The 20,683-nt window shown below is 35.0% G+C and overlaps 3 protein-coding genes across 3 annotated transcripts; 2 read left to right on the top strand and 1 right to left on the bottom strand.

Annotated features, from left to right (window-relative positions):
- Positions 1–1,794: 1,794 nt before the first annotated feature.
- On the bottom strand, positions 1,795–5,009 carry tsr3 (TSR3 ribosome maturation factor). Its single transcript, XM_026258514.1, has 6 exons — positions 4,647–5,009; positions 4,228–4,435; positions 3,446–3,639; positions 2,481–2,648; positions 2,327–2,381; positions 1,795–2,229 (listed from the first exon to the last, which is right to left on the bottom strand). The coding sequence occupies exons 1-6, from the start codon at positions 4,765–4,767 to the stop codon at positions 2,124–2,126; spliced, it is 852 nt and encodes a 283-aa protein (XP_026114299.1). The 5' UTR covers positions 4,768–5,009; the 3' UTR covers positions 1,795–2,123.
- Positions 5,010–5,444: 435 nt separating this feature from the next.
- Positions 5,445–9,216, top strand: gnptg (N-acetylglucosamine-1-phosphate transferase subunit gamma). Its single transcript, XM_026258513.1, has 10 exons — positions 5,445–5,610; positions 5,788–5,842; positions 5,939–6,061; positions 7,083–7,166; positions 7,254–7,347; positions 7,471–7,585; positions 7,663–7,745; positions 7,822–7,944; positions 8,768–8,849; positions 8,990–9,216. The coding sequence occupies exons 1-10, from the start codon at positions 5,562–5,564 to the stop codon at positions 9,070–9,072; spliced, it is 891 nt and encodes a 296-aa protein (XP_026114298.1). The 5' UTR covers positions 5,445–5,561; the 3' UTR covers positions 9,073–9,216.
- Positions 9,217–12,042: 2,826 nt separating this feature from the next.
- LOC113092769 (serine/threonine-protein kinase SBK1-like) lies at positions 12,043–20,430 on the top strand. Its single transcript, XM_026258502.1, has 5 exons — positions 12,043–13,397; positions 13,681–13,798; positions 16,224–16,396; positions 17,370–17,572; positions 18,817–20,430. The coding sequence occupies exons 2-5, from the start codon at positions 13,758–13,760 to the stop codon at positions 19,588–19,590; spliced, it is 1,191 nt and encodes a 396-aa protein (XP_026114287.1). The 5' UTR covers positions 12,043–13,397; positions 13,681–13,757; the 3' UTR covers positions 19,591–20,430.
- Positions 20,431–20,683: the final 253 nt, after the last annotated feature.

Below are 20,683 nucleotides of genomic sequence, written 5' to 3'. Positions count from 1 at the left end.
ATCCGTGGCATCTAAAATACTGAAAACCCTTGCTTTAAAGTAGTATATACAATAATGCATGCACGTGGTAATAGGCCCCAATAGAGTTACATGTAAGTTAATAAAATTACAAGTCATGTCAAGACAAGGCACCTTTATTCATATACAATACAAATTGTGTCAAAGCAGCATTAAAGTGTTAAACTGAAAAAATGTGCTCTGATAATGCAAGAGAACAACATTAGAAAACAAAGAGAAAATAGTTTCTCAGTTAAAGTCAGTTCATTGTTGATTCAGTGATTTCATCGTCCAGCTCAGCTCAGTTCCCTTTAAATAGTGTCTGTGCAGTCAAATAAACGGTTTCATAACTTAATCTATGACAGTAACGGAGGGGAAAAAAACCCTGGGAGAAACCAGGCTCATTTGCGGGGGTCAGTTCTTTTATGGCCAGATGAAATCAGCATTGGTGTGGACACGTCTGCTTCTCATGGTCTTGTACCGATGGCAGATGAGGTTTTCACAGGGGATCTGTCTCTAGGGTTTGTCTAGTTGACATGGTCTCCGCTGACATTCAAGGCTGTAGAAGTCAGAGGAGCTGATCCCTGTGGATGCCATTCTTCTTATGATGTTAGAAGTACATTGGGTGTTATGGGAAGTGGTACTGCTTCCCGTTAACCTAATTAATGCAGCCTAACAAACCTTTAATGGATTTGAACTACAGAGATGAGATTGTGTGTTATGGTTAAAGAGATCTGACTCCCGAACAATGCTAAGTAGAGTTTGGGGCTAAATAGGAAAAGGATCTGTCGCCCATAGTTGATTTTGATATTTTAGATATTATCAAATGGCCAGAGTTTTGAGATCGGACGTCAAGGACTATAATACGATTTGAGCTTGATCAAGTACTTTGGAACTAAACCATTCAGAGCTTTAGTAATTAGTAAGATTTTAAAATGTATCCAGTGTTTAATAGGGAGCTAGTGCAGTGTTGACAGAACCGGGCTAATATGATCATACTTCCTAGTACTAGTAAGAATCTAGCTGCTGCATTTTTGACTAAATGGAATTTGTTTATTAAGACTGCAGTGTATTAAAGCATTACAATAATCTAAACTTGAGGTCATGAATGCATTATTTAATGTTTCTGAATTTGACATTGAGAGCATAGGTCATAATTCTTATATATTTTTAAGATGGAAAAATGCTGTTTTACAAATGATAGAAACATGACTTTCAAAGGAAAGGTTGCTATCAAATAGCACACCTAGGTTTCTAACTGATGAAGAAGAATTTACAGCACAGCCATCAAGTGTTAGACAGTATTTTAGATTATTACATGCAAAGGATTTTGGTCTGATAAATAAAACCTCTATTTTTTCATAATTTAGCAGTAGAAAATTACTAGGCATCCTGTTTTCTTTATATCAGATATGCAGTTTTATGTTTTATCAGGCCACAAATTAATATAGAGCTGAGTATCATCAGCATAAAACTAACACCATGTTTCCTGATGATATGTTAAGCATGAAACGCAATGGTCCTAGTACCGAGCCTTGTGGTACTCCATACTGCATTTGTGAATGATTTGATACTTCTTCATTCATTGTTATGAATTGATTTACCATTTCTCTCTAAGAAAGAACAACTGTGAGTAGTATACATTTTCTAGTAACTCTGACAGAATAGGTAGATTTGAGATCGGTCTGTAATTTACTAATTCTCCAGGATCAATCTGTTTTTTTTTTGTTTTTTTGTTTTTTACACAGGCTGTGTAAAATCAGTCAAACACCTAGTAACCTATACTAAAAAAGCAAATACCATTTAAATATTTATTTAAACATTTCAGTCTACTTATAAACAAGGCAACATTTTTCGCAATAATAAACATTATTACAGTTTGAGAAGATTCTTCTCGTGAACAAATAGTACATTTTTCCACATTATAAAAAGTATTTTGGGAAATTGCTTACTGAAATCTTGAAAACTGATAACGCTGGTTTTGTTAACTTACTAGTTCCATATCTGCAACCATCTGCAAACACTGAGAAAACATAAGTTTGCTAATGTCAAGTGAAGGTCAATGTTAGTAAATCAGTCACTGAACCTCCTTCTTTCCCAAATGTTTCATTTTAAGATTACACAACTCAAGACGCCACATCACTTTCATCATCTTCCTCTTTACTCTTCTGTTCTTCCTCTTCACCATTATCTTCTTCCTCTGATGTCTCATCACTGTCATCATCCTCAGCCCTGAGTGTAAAAACCCACATGGGTCACTTCAACCTACTTCAATTTGAAATTAAATATTTTAAAAAAGTTTATAAAAGAATGAGGAAAACGGTCTCACTGGACTGGTCTGTTGAGATTTACAAAGTCTCTTCCTGAGTCCACATCAAAAGGATCTGGGAAATTTTTGAATAAACACACACACACAAAAACATCAAAGTTAGTAAAACATTTACAGTAAATGTGACTATATTAAATCATTGAATTAACTGTACCTATATCCTCTTCTTGAGGGGCGGCACTGAGAAACTCTTTCTCCACAGCCAGTAGTTCCTCTTCTGACTGGCTGGATGCATAACGCTCTAGAAGAGTCTTATTCAGCTCCAAAAATCCCAAACCCCACTTAAACTTCTTCAGCAGGAGCACAGCAAGGTCACGAAATCCTGATGCATGATCACATAGACACACATACACGTTAACATCTACCAAATGTGCACAATTTAATCTCAGCTGCTGTTATTAAACTGTACTCCTGTTTAAAAATTTGGGATTAATATGATTTTTTGAATGTTTTGAAAAGAAGCCTCTTATGCTCACCAAGGCTGCATTTATTTGATCATAAAGACAGAAAAAACAGTAACATTACCAAATTAAACCATGTTGTAAAATGTTTTATTCAATAAATTCAATAAATAAAAAATATAACTGCACACTCATGTAAACACTGTTTATTAGTTTCAGCAAAAAAAGTAGCCTTTGTCAAAGTATGAGGTGTTTATAAAGGTATCAAGTGTTTTATTACCATAATGATACTTTGTCAGAATACTGTAGTTGCAAAACAATATTCACTTGTCCAAAAGTTTAAGATTTTGTATGTTTTTAAAGAAGTCTTCTGCTCCCCAAGAATGTATTTATTGGAACCAAAATAGAGTAAAACAGTAATATTGTAGAAAACCATTCCATTAGAATTAAAATTTTCTATTTTAAAATGTAATTTAATCTTGTGACGCAAAACTGAATTTTCAGCATCATTACTTCAGTGTTACATGATCCTTCAGAAATCATTCTATTATACTGATCTGCTGTACAAGAAACATTTATTAGTATTATTATCAGTGCAAAAATTCTTTGGATTTTCAGGATTCTTTGATGAATAGATAGTTTAAAATATAGCATACAGACATACAAAGCCCACACACAATAACAGCAACATAGAAACCAATAGCTAAGATCTGCTTACCCACAATACAGAAGGTGGCAGCATAAGCCTCGACACAGGACAGCTTGCATGGCTTTCCATAGTTTACAGGATTTGCTGCGACCAAGAATGGCAAAAGCCTCGGATGTGAACCAATCATTTTGCTGAAAGGCGTGTCTTCGAGTCGTGCCCATGAACAGTCAATCACAGCTAGACCACCCTGTGCCACAATCTCCCTGGAAATGAAGAATATTATAGGTTAAAAACTGAGATAAATGTTTGTTGTTGTTTTTTTATTTTTTTATCTACACTACCATTAGAAAGTTTAGGGTCGATGAGATTTCTTAAGTCTCTTATGTTTACCAGGCAGTATTAATTTGATCAAAAACGCTATAAAAATTTTCGAAATATTATTTCAATTTCAAATTACTGTTTTCTATTTGAACAGATTTTAAAATGTGATTTATTCCTTTGATGAAACTTAATTTTTCAGCATCATTCCTCCAGTCTTCAATGTCACATGATCTTCAGAAATCATTCTTATATGCTGATTTACTGCTAAAGAAACATTTCTGATTATTATTACTGTTGTAATCCGATTCTTTGATGAATAGAAAGTTTAAAAGAACAGGTTTCATTATTACATTAAAATGTTGATGTTTACAATTTCAATGTAAAACTTGAAATTGTAACTTTTCTGTCACTTATGGTGAATTTAATACATCTTTGCTGATTAAAAGTAGTAAGAATAAAAATTTAATCTTAAAAAAAGGTTTTTTTCTTAGGCAAACTACGATTTTGTGAAAATGTTTCCCGTGGCCCACCTGTCTGCAGGTGTAACGTATTTGATTCCCATTGGGCTGAGTATTAGTCCATTGAAGCGCTGGTTGAGTCGCAGGCAGCGCACTAAACCTTTCCTGGCCAGCTTTCGTCCTGTACACCGTTTTGGGTCACAGTGACCCAGATCCCACATGGCCAACTGACAGGGCAACTTCACACCTCCTGCCGCCTCTGAATCCGCATCCTCACTGGCTGAAACACAGAAACATAATTAAATGTCATGTATGTCAAGCTTTATTACATAAAATTAAACTGAGTAATTCACTTCATTACATGAATCTAAGTTCATATGTTTCATAAAGAGGTCAAAATTGCTTGCACTTCGTTAACATCCATCCATATGTGTTCTATCCATACAGTCTATGGTTCTATCACATGTGTGCATGTGTGTTCTATCACAGACCTTGCAGAGCCTCATGCATCTCCTCGGTGAAAGTTTCTAATGATTTCCCCTTCATCCTGTGGCGTGTGTCTTTGCCCTTGTGAACGGGTCGATCAGATTTACCCTGTTTTTTACGTCCCATGCCTGAAATCCACCTCACTTTTGATTTTAGCAATAACTTTAACTTTCACACGCGTGTTTGACGGTATAACCTACTGAACCACCTTACAGCCTACAACAAACCAATAAATCATCTACTTTACGCTAAACCATGGCACGAATGGCATACATTTAAATTTACGAGGTTTTAGAGCAAATCCCAAAAATTTATTCCGACAGGCTGTTTCTCGAGGCCATAACACGGTGACGTAATGAAACATGGCTGTTACTGTAACAAAGCACAAAATACGCACCTTCATTGAAATGACACCAATACAAATACAATATATTGATTTAATTACGGCTATACAATACAAATACAAATTTAAAATTTAATACTATAAACGAGTTACACAAAATAGACACATAATAATCGATTAAGTAAAAACCGAAGAGGACTTTTATCTGAGCAGAATTTCATTCCGGAAATATCGAATAAAATTTTTTGGTTGACGGCCATCGCCCGACATTTTTACAATCACGAACGTTTTTTTTATATATTTTATATTATATGTGTGTTTCATATATAAGCAACAAAAGGGACGCATTTATTTCAGTTAAATATAAGTATATCACCGTATCTGTTAAAACTATTAATTAGTATGTCTTTTATCGACAATCGCTGCGTTTTACAAGTAACATGTTCATAAAACACAACATCATCTTCTGCAGCTAAACTCTTCCCTTCGGTAAGCTCTCCAGTTCTGTCACATGAACAGACAGAGGAGAGATAAAAACAGAGATGTAAATACTCAGAAACCCACGATTTGAAGAGTTATGGAGTCTGTATGTTTAAAATTGCGTCTGTTGTATCTGACAGCACTGGGTGAGTGTTATAGATTGAGTCTTGTTTTAATGCATGATTGGATTATTTGATCAAAACATTGTTGTTGAACGCGGAACTGAAACTGTACAATGTGTTTATTCACAAAAGCATCTTCATTTGCTTTACATACAGTTTTTGTAAAGTGCTTAGTTGATAATAATACAGTTTTTTTTTCAGTGGCTGTCACATCAGGAGGAAAGATGAAGATAGTGGAGGAACCTAATACATTTGGGTGAGATTTCCAGCAAACCCTGTACAATTTTCAGATGCAATATAAGATGCATTCATACAACAGACTCTTCATATTCTCCTCACTTTGATTTTTCAGGCTGAATAATCAGCTTGTGTCTCAGTATAGTCGTCTGCAGGCGAAGATCAGCCCATCTCCAGTATCTGGACCTCCACATCTGCACAGACTGGCAGGGAAATGTTACAACTACATTGAAGCCACGTCAGTCACATTAACACTATTGTAAAGCTGTATTTAACCTATTAACTGCCACTGAGCCCCTCTGTGGGCTGCCTATGTTTACTTCACTACATTACAATTAAATACTAATCTAATCATGTATCATTGGAAAGGTCTAAGACTCCTTAATAGATATTTAACCATTCATTTTTGTTAAAAAAATATGTAGGGAAAGTAATAAATTAAATTTTTATTAATTATTTATTAATTTATAAAACTTCACCCCAAAAACCTACATCATAACAGGAGTTCCGTCCTTTGTTAAAAATAGTCTTCTTTGGTGCTTTTTTCTCTGTCACACTTCAGAAATTATATATCACTTGAAAACATAAAATCTCAAAATTCAACATTTGAAACACATTTTAAATTCAAACATTGCATTACCATAAAACTGTACATCAAATTCATGTTACAAATTGTTTCCAGTCGTGATTTATAAAAAAAAAACACCTAGTCCTGGTTAAAAAAAAAATATATAAATATATTTTTTAAATTCTTATAATTTTTGTGAAATTTGTTCTAACTAAAATTTAAATATAAAATATTATTTTTTCATATAAAAAAAATAAAAATAAACACTTAATCCACTGGCCAACATGTGTAATCAATAAACCCACATTAAAATGACACACTTCTTCCACAAAAAAAAAAAAAAAAGATAATTGTGACTTCTTAATTTCACAATTCTGATTGGCAAGATATCAATTTTATAAGGCAAGACAAGGCAAGTTTATTTATGTAGCAAATTTCGTACACAATGGTAATTCAAAGTGCTTTACATAAAAGAATAAAACAAGCAATTTAAAAACTTTTAAAATGTAAAAAATTTGTTTTACTTATTTAAAATGATTTGACATAAAATACAGTGCAACTATAATTGCGGGATGTAAGTAACATAAAAAAAAAAAATGACAGTTAACTTTTTTTTGTTAAGTCCATGGCGGAAACAAGTAAGTAATTATGTGCTATTAAAATTAATCAATTCTTATTTATTTCTTTTTAGGTACAAATACGTGTTTTGTCCATTTCACAACGTGACTCAGCATGAGCAGAGTTTCAGATGGAACGCATACAGCGGTATCCTGGGGTAAGGATCTTTATAAAAACTTTGTTCTAGTTAGTTTAGCTGACTAAATATAAGCTGTATTATGTGAAATCTCTGTGCTGTGTGTAGTATCTGGCAGGAATGGGAGATTGAGAATAACACATTTACTGGCATGTGGATGCGAGAAGGAGATTCATGCGGAAACAAGAACAGACAGACCAAGGTTTTTATTGCATGTGCACTCTATGTGTTCATTGTAATTTGAGATTATGGAAACCTTTGAATGTAGATGTATCTGGAAGCCAGTAAATGGTGACGTGTGACGGATGTTATGTCTATATTCAAGGTTCTCCTGGTCTGTGGGAATAGCAGCAAACTAGTGAGTGTTTCAGAGCCACAGACGTGTGTTTATTCTCTGACGTTTGAGACGCCACTTGTTTGCCATTCACACTCCCTCTTAGGTGAGTTAAGTGTCATGTGACTTCTTCACTAGTTAGTTTAAAACCTAGCAATGTCTGATTGTTCGCTTGGGTTTCAGTGTATCCGGTTCTGAGCGAGGCGTTGCAGAAGGAGTGGGATGAAGTTGCTCAAGCTCGATATGAAGATCTCATCACAGAACAGGTGACAAACAGACACAGTGTTTCAGTCTCCATGCATCTTGAGAACATCACAGTAACAGTTGTTTGTGTGTGTTTAGGGATATAATAAGCTGCTGAAGGAGCTGTTTGAAGAAGCTGGTCTCCTGAGAAAAGCTCAACAGCCGAAAGCAGAGAAGAGCGCGACGTCTCTCACACATCAGAGTCTGGAGCAGTGCACACAGGTCACACATGTTATTTATTTTAATAATAAAATTGCATTTATTCACATTGCTTAGAATCAGTTCTTTGTAAAAAGAATGTAATTTGTGAACCTGGACCACAAAACCCAGTCTTAAATTGAGATTTATACATCATCTGGAAACTGAATTAATAAGCTTTCCTTTGATGTATGGTTTTATTAGGATCGAATAATATTTGGCCGAGATAAAACTATTTTTAAAATTTGAGAAATATTGAGAAAATCGTCTTTAAAGTTGTCCAAGTGAATTCTTAGCAATGCATATTACTAATCAAAAATTAAGTTTTGATATATTTAAGGTAGGAAATTTACTAAATATCTTCATGGAACATGATCTTTACTTAATATCCTAATGATTTTCGGCATAAAAGAAAAATCAATAATTTCGACCCATACCATTTTTTTTTTTTTTTTTGGCTATTGCTAATATAAATATAACCAAGGAACTTAAGGCTGGTTTTGTGCTCCAGGGTCACAAATATTCAGCTTAAAAGTATAAACATGGTTAAATTATGGCTAACCGTGGAACAAGCGATATCCAGTTAAAATGCACGAGTTGTTTGAAACCAATTGGATTTAATTATAATAAATATATACAACCTGTTTACTGCTTATTTAAACGCATTCAGCTTATACTATTACTAATATTGAAATCGTACCTGTTTCATTGACGTGTGAACAGTATGTTTATTAGTGTAATACAAATGCAAAATGCATAAATCTTAAATTATTTCGTGCAGGACATGTGCTCTGTGCTGGGATTCAGTTTTTGCACATGTTTTTAGCATGTGTGTTTATTTTAACAGGATTTTGAAAAGCAGAGAGCGGAGATAGAGCAGCTGCAATCGCTCCTAACACAACATAACATCTCCTACCAGACGACAACAGGTGAGACACGTGTGCACTTCAGCTCATCATAGTTTATTGATGACCTAAAGTGATCGTTTTGGGTGAGCTATCCCTTTAAGATGCATTACTGGTGCTCAAACAGGTTAAGTGCAGCAGTTAAATTCTTCCCCGTCTTTCAGGCAGTACACGGTATCAGGGTCCCTCACCCGTCCAGGACCAACACCTCCGCGGTGACACCGGCTTTATCCCTGATCTACACTGAGATGGCCATCAGGATCACAAAACCCTCGGCTAATCATTCAGGAAATTAATGCTACTGTGAGATAATGGTATTTAGTGATTTTTTTTAAATTTGATTTGACTTGACAATGTGTTATGAAAAATAAAGCATTTATGTATTAAGAAAAAATGCGTCGTTGTATCAAACAAGCCTGTAACTTGAGATTTGAACCACTAGATGGCAGCATCCAAATCTCTAGTCTTGTACACATTCCAGCCCAGTTTTCTGCTTTGAGTACAATCCAAGCATCTCTGACATTTACACAGAAATACCCTTCTCTCACACTCCAGGCTTGTATTTTCTCCTGTCCAATTCTCTCTTTCCTCTGGCCATCACAAGACAGTATTAGCAGAACAAACAGCCCACATCCACTGACAAAACCCTCAACCCATCTGTGTCAGGCCTGCAGTTTCTCTTTGGTTGTAACATTCGGGTAAACCTTCAACATTAATACTTCTCACACATTACAAAAGAGCAAAATTAGGACATATGTTATACGTAGAAATTCATATTCTAAATAGTATTTTTAATATAGGCCTTTTTTAATGAAAATCTTTATATTTCATTTTTTATTTATTATTATTATTTTTTTTTTTAAGCTCAAACAGTAGAGCATAGCACTAGAAATTATTAAATCATTCACGTCCCCAAACAATTCAAATGCATGAGCTGATAAAAAGGATATTTCTTGAATAAAGCTTTCAGTCAAATGCATAAATGTAAATCTGTATTCCCTCAGAGGGTGGAGAAACTGACATAAAATACATAACACTTTATATATATACATATATGCTCTATATATATTAAATCAAATCAAATTTACCCACTAATCTCATGCAGCAATTTAATTTTTTAATGCAAAAATATATAGTAAATATATGATGAATATACGTATGTTGTAATGAGTCAAGCTCAGTGAAATATATTTTTGAAAAGATTTTTGTTTTCCACCTTCAAATACCAAAATATATGTCAAAATGTAGTTCAGAGACAAAAAGATACATGTTGTGGATTTATAATGATTTAATAATGTTACATTTTTTATATATATGTAATAATGTTATTTTCAGAACATTGTGAAGTGTGTATTTACAAAATGGGACATAACAGACGTAATCTAAATTTTGTATGCACATTCCACAACACTTTCCAGGCACGTTCACGATCCAAAAATACAACATTTCAAGAAAACCATCTTAGCTTAACTAGTATTGCTGTCAACTCAAAAATGTAATGCGGGATAAACTGACCCGGAACATCATATAAAACATGTTGATGGCCTGGTGGATTTAAGATCTGTTTAATTACCATCAAGAAGATGAATTGGAGTCATTCCTGATCTACAAAACTGCAGAAGAGACCGAGCAAGTGACCTTTTTACAAAGATGTAACTTCTGCCTGCAGGACATCCGTTGCCTCACGATGACGCACTGAAAGGGTGAAAGAAAGCAGTCTGAGATATTTAAGGGTTATGTGGATCATCAGTCTCCTCAGAATTGCAGATGACTCATAAAACTCCCTAGTTAATATCGGACTGCTCTGAACGGGTGTTTAGCAATCAAACATGCACGTTTCCTTCTACACAAACCTTTAAAGTTGACAAATACATGTAGGTCTGGACCACAGAAAGGTCAGCGCTGACTTCCCTGCTCCCTTCATGACAGATGCAGCTTCAGCACCTGTCAATCAAACCCTAGGAGGGGAATTAAGGCATTCATCGAATTAAATCACAACAGCAAAATATGCTACTATAACATTGTGCATAAAATCCCTGAGCTTCTCAGTTGTCTTCTGTTCATTTCATGACAGCTCTTCTCACACAGGAGATGGAGAAGGCAACAAACGAGCTGGAGGCATTTTTTGTTCTCCAGAGACCCGCGACCTGCTGAATACACTCGGAAGGCAGTCAAGGGCTTCAGATCACGGATATTCAGCGATTATAAGACTGGGAAGATCCTCAAAGACCTGCTGAGCACAGCTGAGAGTCTTAGATGTTGCTCAGTTCTTATAAACCAGACACTTTCCTTCATATGTTCAGATGTATTTTAAGGAAGGACGATAGGAAGAGCATTAGAGCGAGACAAACGGGCCTCTGTGGAGAACCTCACGTGATGTTACGGTCCTCTAACACACATGCATGGCATTCAAAACAGAAGCTGTGTGCATCATACAGTTCAGCAGACTGGAACCTGAATCCTTGAACAAAAAAATTATTTTATTTACATAAGATTATTTCTATATAATAATAATAGTTCCACTTTAATAAAAATAATATACTGTAATTTTAAATAATGATTTCAGATTAAAAATAGTAATGATTAATATTATTATTATTAATGGCACATAATAACAAAAACAACAACCGTAATAATTAGTATTTAAAAATTTTAAATAATAACAATATTAATAGTAATGACAATAATAATACATTATATCATATTGCAAATACATAATTTTTGTATTAATATCGATTGTGTTATTATTATTAGGAGCTACTTTTATAATAATAGTAATGCAATAGTGATATAAATATTATATTTATTATAATTAAAATAAATGTATAATTTTGTATTGTTTTAATTTGTAAAAGAATAATAATTTATTATCTTTATTGTTATATTTATCATTATTATTATGTGCTTTATTAAATACTAACTACATTTTTAATAATAAAATTATAATAATTATTATTAATTCTATTTTATTTATAATAATACAATACATAATGTTTTTAATAATTTTGATGATTTGCATTAATTATAATTTATTATTTTTACTATTATGTGCAACCTTTACAATAATAACACTATAATAACAATAATAATAACATCATACATTTTTTTATAATTATATTTCTAATAATATAATAATAAATAATTAATGATATTTATTTAATTTTTATTTTTATACTAATTGTTACCATGTGCCACCTTTATAACAATAATAATAATTACTATTATTATTATTGGATGATGAAGTTGTTTAGGTACAATTAAATAATTAATGTGCAGTAGATGTGGGCTCACTGGTTAGATATTAGTAGAAGTTTTGTACCTGTGCATTCAGGCCCATATTTTATAAGACCTCATGTTTCTTGAAAAAAAAAAAAAAAAACATGTCGACCTGGATAAAGTAAGGAGACAGCAACTTAAACTAGGACAAAAAGTGTGAGGCAGAGGATGAGAGAAAATGTAATGAAAGGAGAAACAGAGGCGTAACACAATGCAGAGGTGAGATTATTATGTATTTGGGCTTTCAGACGCCTGTCAAAACACAACAACAATACAGAAAATATACAAATATAAAGTTTAACCAAAATACAGACTTTACAGCAACATTTGTTATATTTTTGAAATGCTGCTTATTATTATTATTTTTTTTTTTTAATAATTAAAAAAAAAAACTTACACTTTTTCATTTCGACTTGTTGTCTAGACAGTATTTGTAACGCGGGAGGTGTGACAGTGGAGCTGAGGATCTAAATGCAGGCTTTATTGCAAGAGTGGTCAAAACAGCAATAAACATGTATAATCCAGGGCAGACAAAAGAGTAATCCAATAAAGGAGCAATGGTCAGGGCAGGCAGCAAATGATCACAAAACCAGAAAACAGTCCAGGGTTAAAAAACAAGACAAAGAACAAGAAAACACAGGAACCGAATGCTAAAGGCTAACAATACTAGCAATGAGTGAGTGTAAAACCAGGCTATAAACAGGGTGAAACTGATGAGGAATCAAGACACAAGTGAATGCATTTAGAGTTGATGAGTCCGGCAAAGGATTATGGGAAATGTAGTCTGGGATAGAGTGTCAAGAGTCAGAGGTGGAGTGCCCTCTGGTGGAGTTCAAAGGCACTCCAGCAGGAGATCGAGACATTATTTCTCATTTTCATTTAGTTAGACATACTACTAAAATGACTAAAACCAAAGTAAAAATGATAAAAACTATGGACATATATAAAAAAGATGACAAAAACAACTAAATTAACATTAAACTAATACAGGTATTCTTATAACACTGGATGCATAATAACACTGGAATGAGAACTTGAATGAAAAATGTGCTTGAATGTCAGAATGCAAAGCAGATCTAAAAATAACTTCCATGTTCTGCATTAAATTGGGGGTGAAAATGAAGCCTGATTGACGGGACAATGCTGGCTCGAGGGGCTCTGTGATCATGTGAACATGGGAACAAGAGACTGGCTTGCACATCTGACATCCCTAAAGGGACCCTGGATGCTGCGAGACACAGACGCGCCGAGCACCAGCGCTGTTCCTCCAACCTCTGAGAGCGGAAACGCAATGAAGTAGGTCATTCATGCATAGATACACATGCATGCACCCCTCCCCTCCATCTCTCTCTGTCTCTCATGCACACACACTGTACATCACTGATGACTGAACACACACACCAGCTCCTCGCTCCCCGCGCTCCAGCGGCTTCTTTCAGGAGCACACAAAGAAAGCAGAAAACAGTCAGCTGGGCAGCACAAACAGACTGTGCTTTTTCAACATGAGTGCAGGATGTAGAGCAACTTACAGTGCATTTTGTTAAACAAAGCGCTGAGGAAACTCTTTTTTTTGTGATAGAACGTCATGCATTTTTGGATGCTCAGCAGACGAGGGATGAATTTCTAGCCGGGTTGAGATCAGGACGCGGCGTTTGGATGCAGGAACATGAGGAAGAGAGACAGCAGGGCACCAGCAGGTGAGTTCAAGAGAGTTCTCATTCATCCAGCTCATCACTGTGTGAAATTGAAGCCTGACTTGTCTATTGATTTCTTTTGTTTGGAGATGCTTCGCTTGTACCTGCTGCTGAGGGAAAGGGCACTTGCTGTGCTGTATTGTTTGTTTTGCGCTGCTGGAGGCACATCAAGTATTCATGCATTTTTGTTGTTGTTGTTGATGTTTTCAGAGTCGGACACTGTAGGCATGATTGGTAACATTCATAATATCGCCAAAGCATATGAAGTACAGAAAGAGACTAAAAAAAATTAGGTGAAAAAAAATTAAGGATAGAGAAAGAGAGGTAAAAATGGTTAATATTTAAATGTATGCATTAAAAATAATAAAAATGTAATGAGAATTTATTTAACAATTAGAATCATTTTAAAGCAGTTTTTTATGTCATGCTGACGCATTTAGCGTTTGTATACATGGTGTTCGAGTGTAAACATGAGTTTGAATGTTTGAACACTGTGTGTGATCCGTTAGGGAGGTCAGGTCAAAGGTCATCTTCAGGTGTTCTATGTATTAAGGGAGGCTGTTATGATTACTATAATAGAGAGCTTTTAAGATACATCTATATAGAGAAAGCAAACTCACCCTCAGTGTGAGACTAAATGTATATTTTAAATTCATATTTATTAATATAGCAAATAGTTTTATTGCTCATTCCCACAGAATCAAACCAATGACCGTAGTGTTGTTATTTCATCATTATATTCAGAACTGAATTTAAAATGCATTTTAAGTTGCAATTAACTTCCTACATTTAAATTCCACACATTTTGCATTTTGTTGACTTTGGGGTAAATTAGAGCATTCTGGGAAATAAAGTGTTTTTCCATGAAAAATTATATATATGTATATTATATATTCAAATAGACTGAAATAATATTATTGTATAAATTAAGTGTTTTTCCACTACAATGAAAATTAATTTCTATATAATATTAATAATAAATTAAAATATATAATACTAATAAATAATAAAAAAATAAAAAAAATAATATAATAATAAATGTATTATATTTTTTGTATATATATATATATATGTATATAGTAAAGATATATATATATATATATATATATATATATATATATATATATATATATATATATATATATATATAATTTTAATTGCAAAACACTTTATTTCCCAGAATGCTCTAATTTACCCCAAAGTCATCAAAATGCAGCTAACTGGCATTAAAGGATTTGTTCATCCAAAAATGTAAATTGGTCTGTGTTTTACTCATCCTCGAAGCATCTTAGGTGTAGGTGATCCAGTCGGAGTTATATAAAAACTGTCCTTGCTCTTCGAAGCCTTTCAGTGGGGGTAAGCAGGTGTTTGATGTCAACTGTTCAGAAGACGTGAAGTAAAGTGTGCGCCTCCATCATACAAAGTCATGCAGATGGATGATGCAGGACGTATGTCTCGCATGTGCCTTCCTTACTTTAGCAAAGGAAAACCAGTCTCCTCTTTCATTTTTCTGTACAAATCCTCATTTAATATTTCTTATTCGTGACTGGTGTTTTGTTTCGTTTCCGCATTCGTCACTAACCATGCAACGTCATCCACCGTTTTCAAACAACTTTCGACTGGATTCGTGTGAAAGAAGCAAGTCACATACACCCACGATGCTTTGAGGCGGAGTTAAACACAGGCCGATTTCATTTTTGGGTGAACTAACCCTTTAAGCAGTTCTACAAGATAGAAAGTTTCTATTCTAATTCTGCCCATTTTGTTTGTTTTGTTGGATTAATTTATTAATGTAAAATTCTTTGTATTCCTTTTCCTTTCGTCCCGATTCAATATCCAGTATGTTCCTGCCTAATCAATTTTAAATTGCAACTTGAAACTAAGACCATTTCTAAATTCTGGTATTTGCTCAGGTCCAAGGTTGGCAATGACCTCTAGACAAAACCAGAATGATCCTGAATCACTTTCTCAGTCAGGGGTTAAGTGGGTTCTGGTAGGTCATCTCAAGGTCGCCCCGGTGTCTGCATCAGTTGTTGTGTTTGTGTGATGCTGATCCGCGGTGGAGGGTCTTGTTTCGGCGTGCTGTCACTATGCATGATGCTGATAATTTGAGACTTCATTCTAGGTCACTGCTTTATTCCCGCGAGGAGCGTGACTCAGTTAGTGCCCTTTGCTGTTGTAGAAATATTCAGAAAGATTTGACTGCTTCATCTGAGAGCATCAAGTCAGGTACACGGCTCGGGAAATGGAGTGTAGGTAGGATGCTGACAAGAGGAAAGAAAAGAGGACGCAGACATTGGAGAGAGAAATGAACAGAGAAAGACAAATGACACCATCAAGGAGCTCTATTATACCAGGAGAGAGTTATTTCCCAGAATGCAGTTCTTCTTGAAATGAGTTTGTGTTCATGTTTGTGTGTGTTTCTCAGTGCCCAGGTGGGGGTTCTCCCAGAGGGTCGGGGCAGCGCTCCGGTCGAGGACATGCAGGCGCTGTCAATCACGTCTCTCTCCACCTCGGAGCTGGAACAGCAGTATGAGCTGATCAGTCCTTTAGGAAAGGGCACCTACGGCAAAGTCGACTTGGTAGTGCATCGGACACAGGGTGAGTCTGTATGAAAATAAGACCTGATTTTCTTTTTTTATTTCCTCCTGTGGAACCAAAATAAATGTTTTGATAAATGTCCTGGCTGCTCCTCGCCATGCAAGGGAAGTGAATGGAGATGGAAGCTGTCGAGCGGCAAAAATGAACCATGAAACTAGAATGCATGTCATATTTCAATGTAACTATTAGTAATTAGTCATTTTAAACTGTAGCTATTAAATCTCATTTACCCTTGTGCAGGGTTAATTAAAATACATACAAAAAAAAGTTTTACTTGAAATAAATTTAAATAAAAAAACACATTAAAATAGTAAAAATATTTGCGAAGGCAATATTATTAATTGTTATTTAGTTGAACTTAAAGTGCTTAAATAACTAAATAACTGACAAATAAATAAACCAATAAATAAATAAAATTATAAGAAAAAATACTAAAACACAAGAAATGCCTGAAAACAAAAATGGAAAAATATAAAAATAAAAACAATTCAAAATATTCATAAATATTTTGAGCTTTACTTGATGTGAAATGTGAATTTTTTTTTGAAGAAATTTGGACTTGAAGTACTAGTAACTAAATCTGAAATAAAAATGTATACAAATTTGACATATTTCAATACAAATGTAAAATATTAAAATAAAAGCTAATAATTTTTTACTTAAAATAGTATATCAATGATTCTAAAACAACACAGCAATTCACTCTCAAAAGTAAAATCTATGAAGAAGATTTAACACCTTTAGACCCTTTTTAATTCCACAGAAGGTTCTTTATAGTAGAAACAGTTTCTTTAGATTATTAAAATGTTCTTATGATTGAGAACTATTCACCAAAATGTTTTTTTTGGGGAACCTAAAACTTCTGTGGCATCACTTTGAAAACCACTTTTGGAACCATTAGTTTTGAGATTTGTGTGCATTCAAATATCTTGATGCATCATATTTAATTCACCACTATTTCGTGTATTTGCAGGTACTAAACTGGCTCTGAAGTACGTGAGTAAGAACAAGACAAAGTTGCGTAGTTTTCTGCGTGAGTACAGTTTGACGGCCGCGCTGGGCTGCAGCCCGTTCATCATCAAGGTCCTGAACACGCTGTTTGAGACGGAGGACAGCTATGTGTTCGGACAGGAGTACGCACCTGCAGGGGATCTGTTCGACATCATCCCACCTCAGGTACCACAGCACCTCATTATTAACACTGAAGGGGAACCATTGCAAATCACACTTAAAGCTGCTGTAGGTAACTTTTGACGCTCTAGCGGTTAATAAACAGAACTGCTTGCGTGTTGCGGAAGAACATCGTAGCCGGAACTACTTCTCTCTGTTTATGTCTATGAAGAATCACAAAGGTACTGGGTTACTCCGCCGCGGTATCCCCGAAGCAATCTAAAATAGTCCGAATATAAACACTTATTATAGGTGCACCCTAGTGATTCAGGACAAGCTAAAAACACGGTTTGGAAAATGGATTCATGGTGTACTCGCTTATTATATACATTTTTCTACATTTTGAACACAAACAAAGTTACGGACCGCAGCTCTGATTGGTTGTTTCTTAACGGGAGCGATGTATTTCTGCAAATGGCAATAGGACACTGGGAGGAGCCAGAGGAGCTTGATTTTTTTCACAGATTATCTGTCTCATATTCTACTGTCAGGACATAATGACAGGTTTAACAAATATGTAAAAAAATATATTTTTACAAAAGATACCTACTGCAGCTTTAATCATGCATTTGTAGGTTTAACACACAGCCTGTCTAACCACAAATTCAACTGATGCAATTATTTATACATAAATTAATAAATAATAATAATAAATACAATTTAAATTAATTGAAAATAAAGAAAAAATAAAAGCAATTGAAATGAAAAACTTTAATTTAAATTTAAATTAATTAAATATTAAATATTTATACATCGTTCTAGTATTAGTTTACAATTGCTTTATGCTGATTTCATTAAAGAGCTGAATTACAGTAATAAGAAACAAGTAGAATAATAAGAACATCTCATATCTATATCTTTTTGATTTATTTAACTGAATATATAAGTATGCATTTAATCTTTTTTGCATAATGTAGAAACCCAGCTGCAAACTTTAACCAGTCTTGCACAGAATCTGTGCACTTTTTCCTCACATTTTTCATTTGATATGAAAATATGCATAGTTTTGCACCAAGTGATAAAAAAGCCCTGGGAATTTTCATAACTTTATGAATGCTTGGTATCTGGATTCTGCAGACATCTGTGGCGCTCACCAGGCACAAATTGCATGAGATCCTGCTGATTTTGATTATGGCAAACTAGTTGGATCAAGGTCAACTGCTTTTTCCCTCACAGATTAAGAGCCTGTACTGTATTTCTCTCTCTATGTCCTCTCTCGACTGTGCATTTGTGTTTGTGTCTCTGTCCAGGCCGGTTTGCCGGAGGAGATGGTCAAGCGCTGCGTTCAGCAGCTGGGTTTGGCTCTGGACTTCATGCACAGCAAGAGTCTCGTCCATCGGGACGTGAAGCCAGAAAATGTTCTGCTTTTCGACCGCGAGTGTCGACGCGTGAAATTGGCAGATTTGGGAATGACACGGCGGGCAGGCAGCCGGATCAAGAGGATCAGTGGCACCATCCCATACACCGCCGCCGAGGTGTGCCAGGCCTCGGTATCGGAGGGAATCGTGGTGGCGACGACCCAGGACGTGTGGGCTTTCGGAGTTCTGCTGTTCTGCATGCTGACTGGAAACTTTCCCTGGGAAGCTGCATTGCCTAACGACGCATTCTTTTCGGAATTTCAGCGATGGCAGCGGGGGGCGTTTCCTCCCGGCGTTGTTCCCTCACAATGGCGGCGGTTTTCAGATGATGCTTTGCGCATGTTTGGCCGGCTGTTGGCGTTGGAGCCGGAGCGGCGCTGTGGGGTTAAAGAGGTCTTCTACTTCCTTAAATACGATCTGCTCAATCATCACCGCCGCAGAGCTTCCTGTAGGGCGCCTAGGGGCGGTTCCACACATTGCTCCGCCCACAGACACGCAGAGCCTTCTCCGCCTTCAGGCACTTCCTGTCTACGCCCCACCCCCCTCAAACGTAGCATCCTGTCCGAACCGCATTCTTCTAGGGAGGAGTCCTCCAAAAGCCCGTCTCCCAACCGTCAAGACAAGAGCAAAGTGATGATGACCACTCCCATTGAGATTTGTGTATGAAGCCCAAACTAGATATAGCCGCAAAAAAGGTAGCAATATTACTTCAGAACTACACAGGAACAGTTATGAAAGTTAATAGAACTGCCATAAATGTAGGTCTAGCAAAACTATGAAACCTGGTTGATTTAGAGTAAAAGACAGGTCACTTTAGCACTAGAAACGAATCTGTTTCACTAGGTAAACATACTGAATTCATTAAAACTGCTTTCATTTTAAAGGAATAGTTCACTCCAAAAAGAAATGGAAATTTTGTCATCGTTTACCTCATGTCATTCCAAACCCATAGGATTTTCTTCTTCCGGTGATCATGAATAAAGAAATACTGCACGATGCTCCATAATGGATCCTGAAATGACATAAAAGCACCATATTCTGAGTCCTCTAAAGCCATCATAGATTTATGTGAGAAAAAGTCCAAAATTTAAGTCATTATTGACCAAAAATGGCAAAAATTGTACTTGTAGGAGTACAGCAGCTGGGTAAGTAAACTTAAATTTAGACAGATTTGTACCTTATTTACCCCTAAAAGGTGCATATCAGTACCATAGTGTACTATAATTTATTAATATGCACCAATGTAGGTAAATTTAGTGGCATTTATTCACCTAAGGTACAATTTGTGCATTTTTTTCCTGCATTGTGTCTGGTCATTGACATCAGTTCTAATGTATCTCGATGTTTTCATTTCGAATTGAATTATATTTGAGAGATACTATTTTTTGTGGTCTGTTTCTCACTTAAAGCTGATCATCATGTGGTTTTACAAGACTTAGAATATATTTTATGAGTCGTATAAACTACTTTTATAGTGCTTTTTTGTCTTTCTTGAAGCAAGTGCTATTTTAGTATCATTGATATACTATTATAGTTTTTTGTTGGTATTTTGAATAGGATTTTATTTTTAGATTCTTTATGGTTTTGAATTGAGTTAATATTTTCAGTAATTTTGCTGTGTGTGTCTATATTATATTAGTTTTAGCTATTTAAGTACTTCAACTTAAAGTAAATGAAAATGACTTTGACAACTAGCTGAAATAAAATAAGCTTAAGTTTATATATATATTCATTTAAGGAATTTTTTATGGTTTTATTT

Source organism: Carassius auratus, unplaced genomic scaffold (assembly GCF_003368295.1).
Source record: "Carassius auratus strain Wakin unplaced genomic scaffold, ASM336829v1 scaf_tig00214714_1_2670353, whole genome shotgun sequence".
Taxonomy (NCBI): domain Eukaryota; kingdom Metazoa; phylum Chordata; class Actinopteri; order Cypriniformes; family Cyprinidae; genus Carassius; species Carassius auratus.
This window is presented reverse-complemented; position numbering and strand designations above follow the sequence as displayed.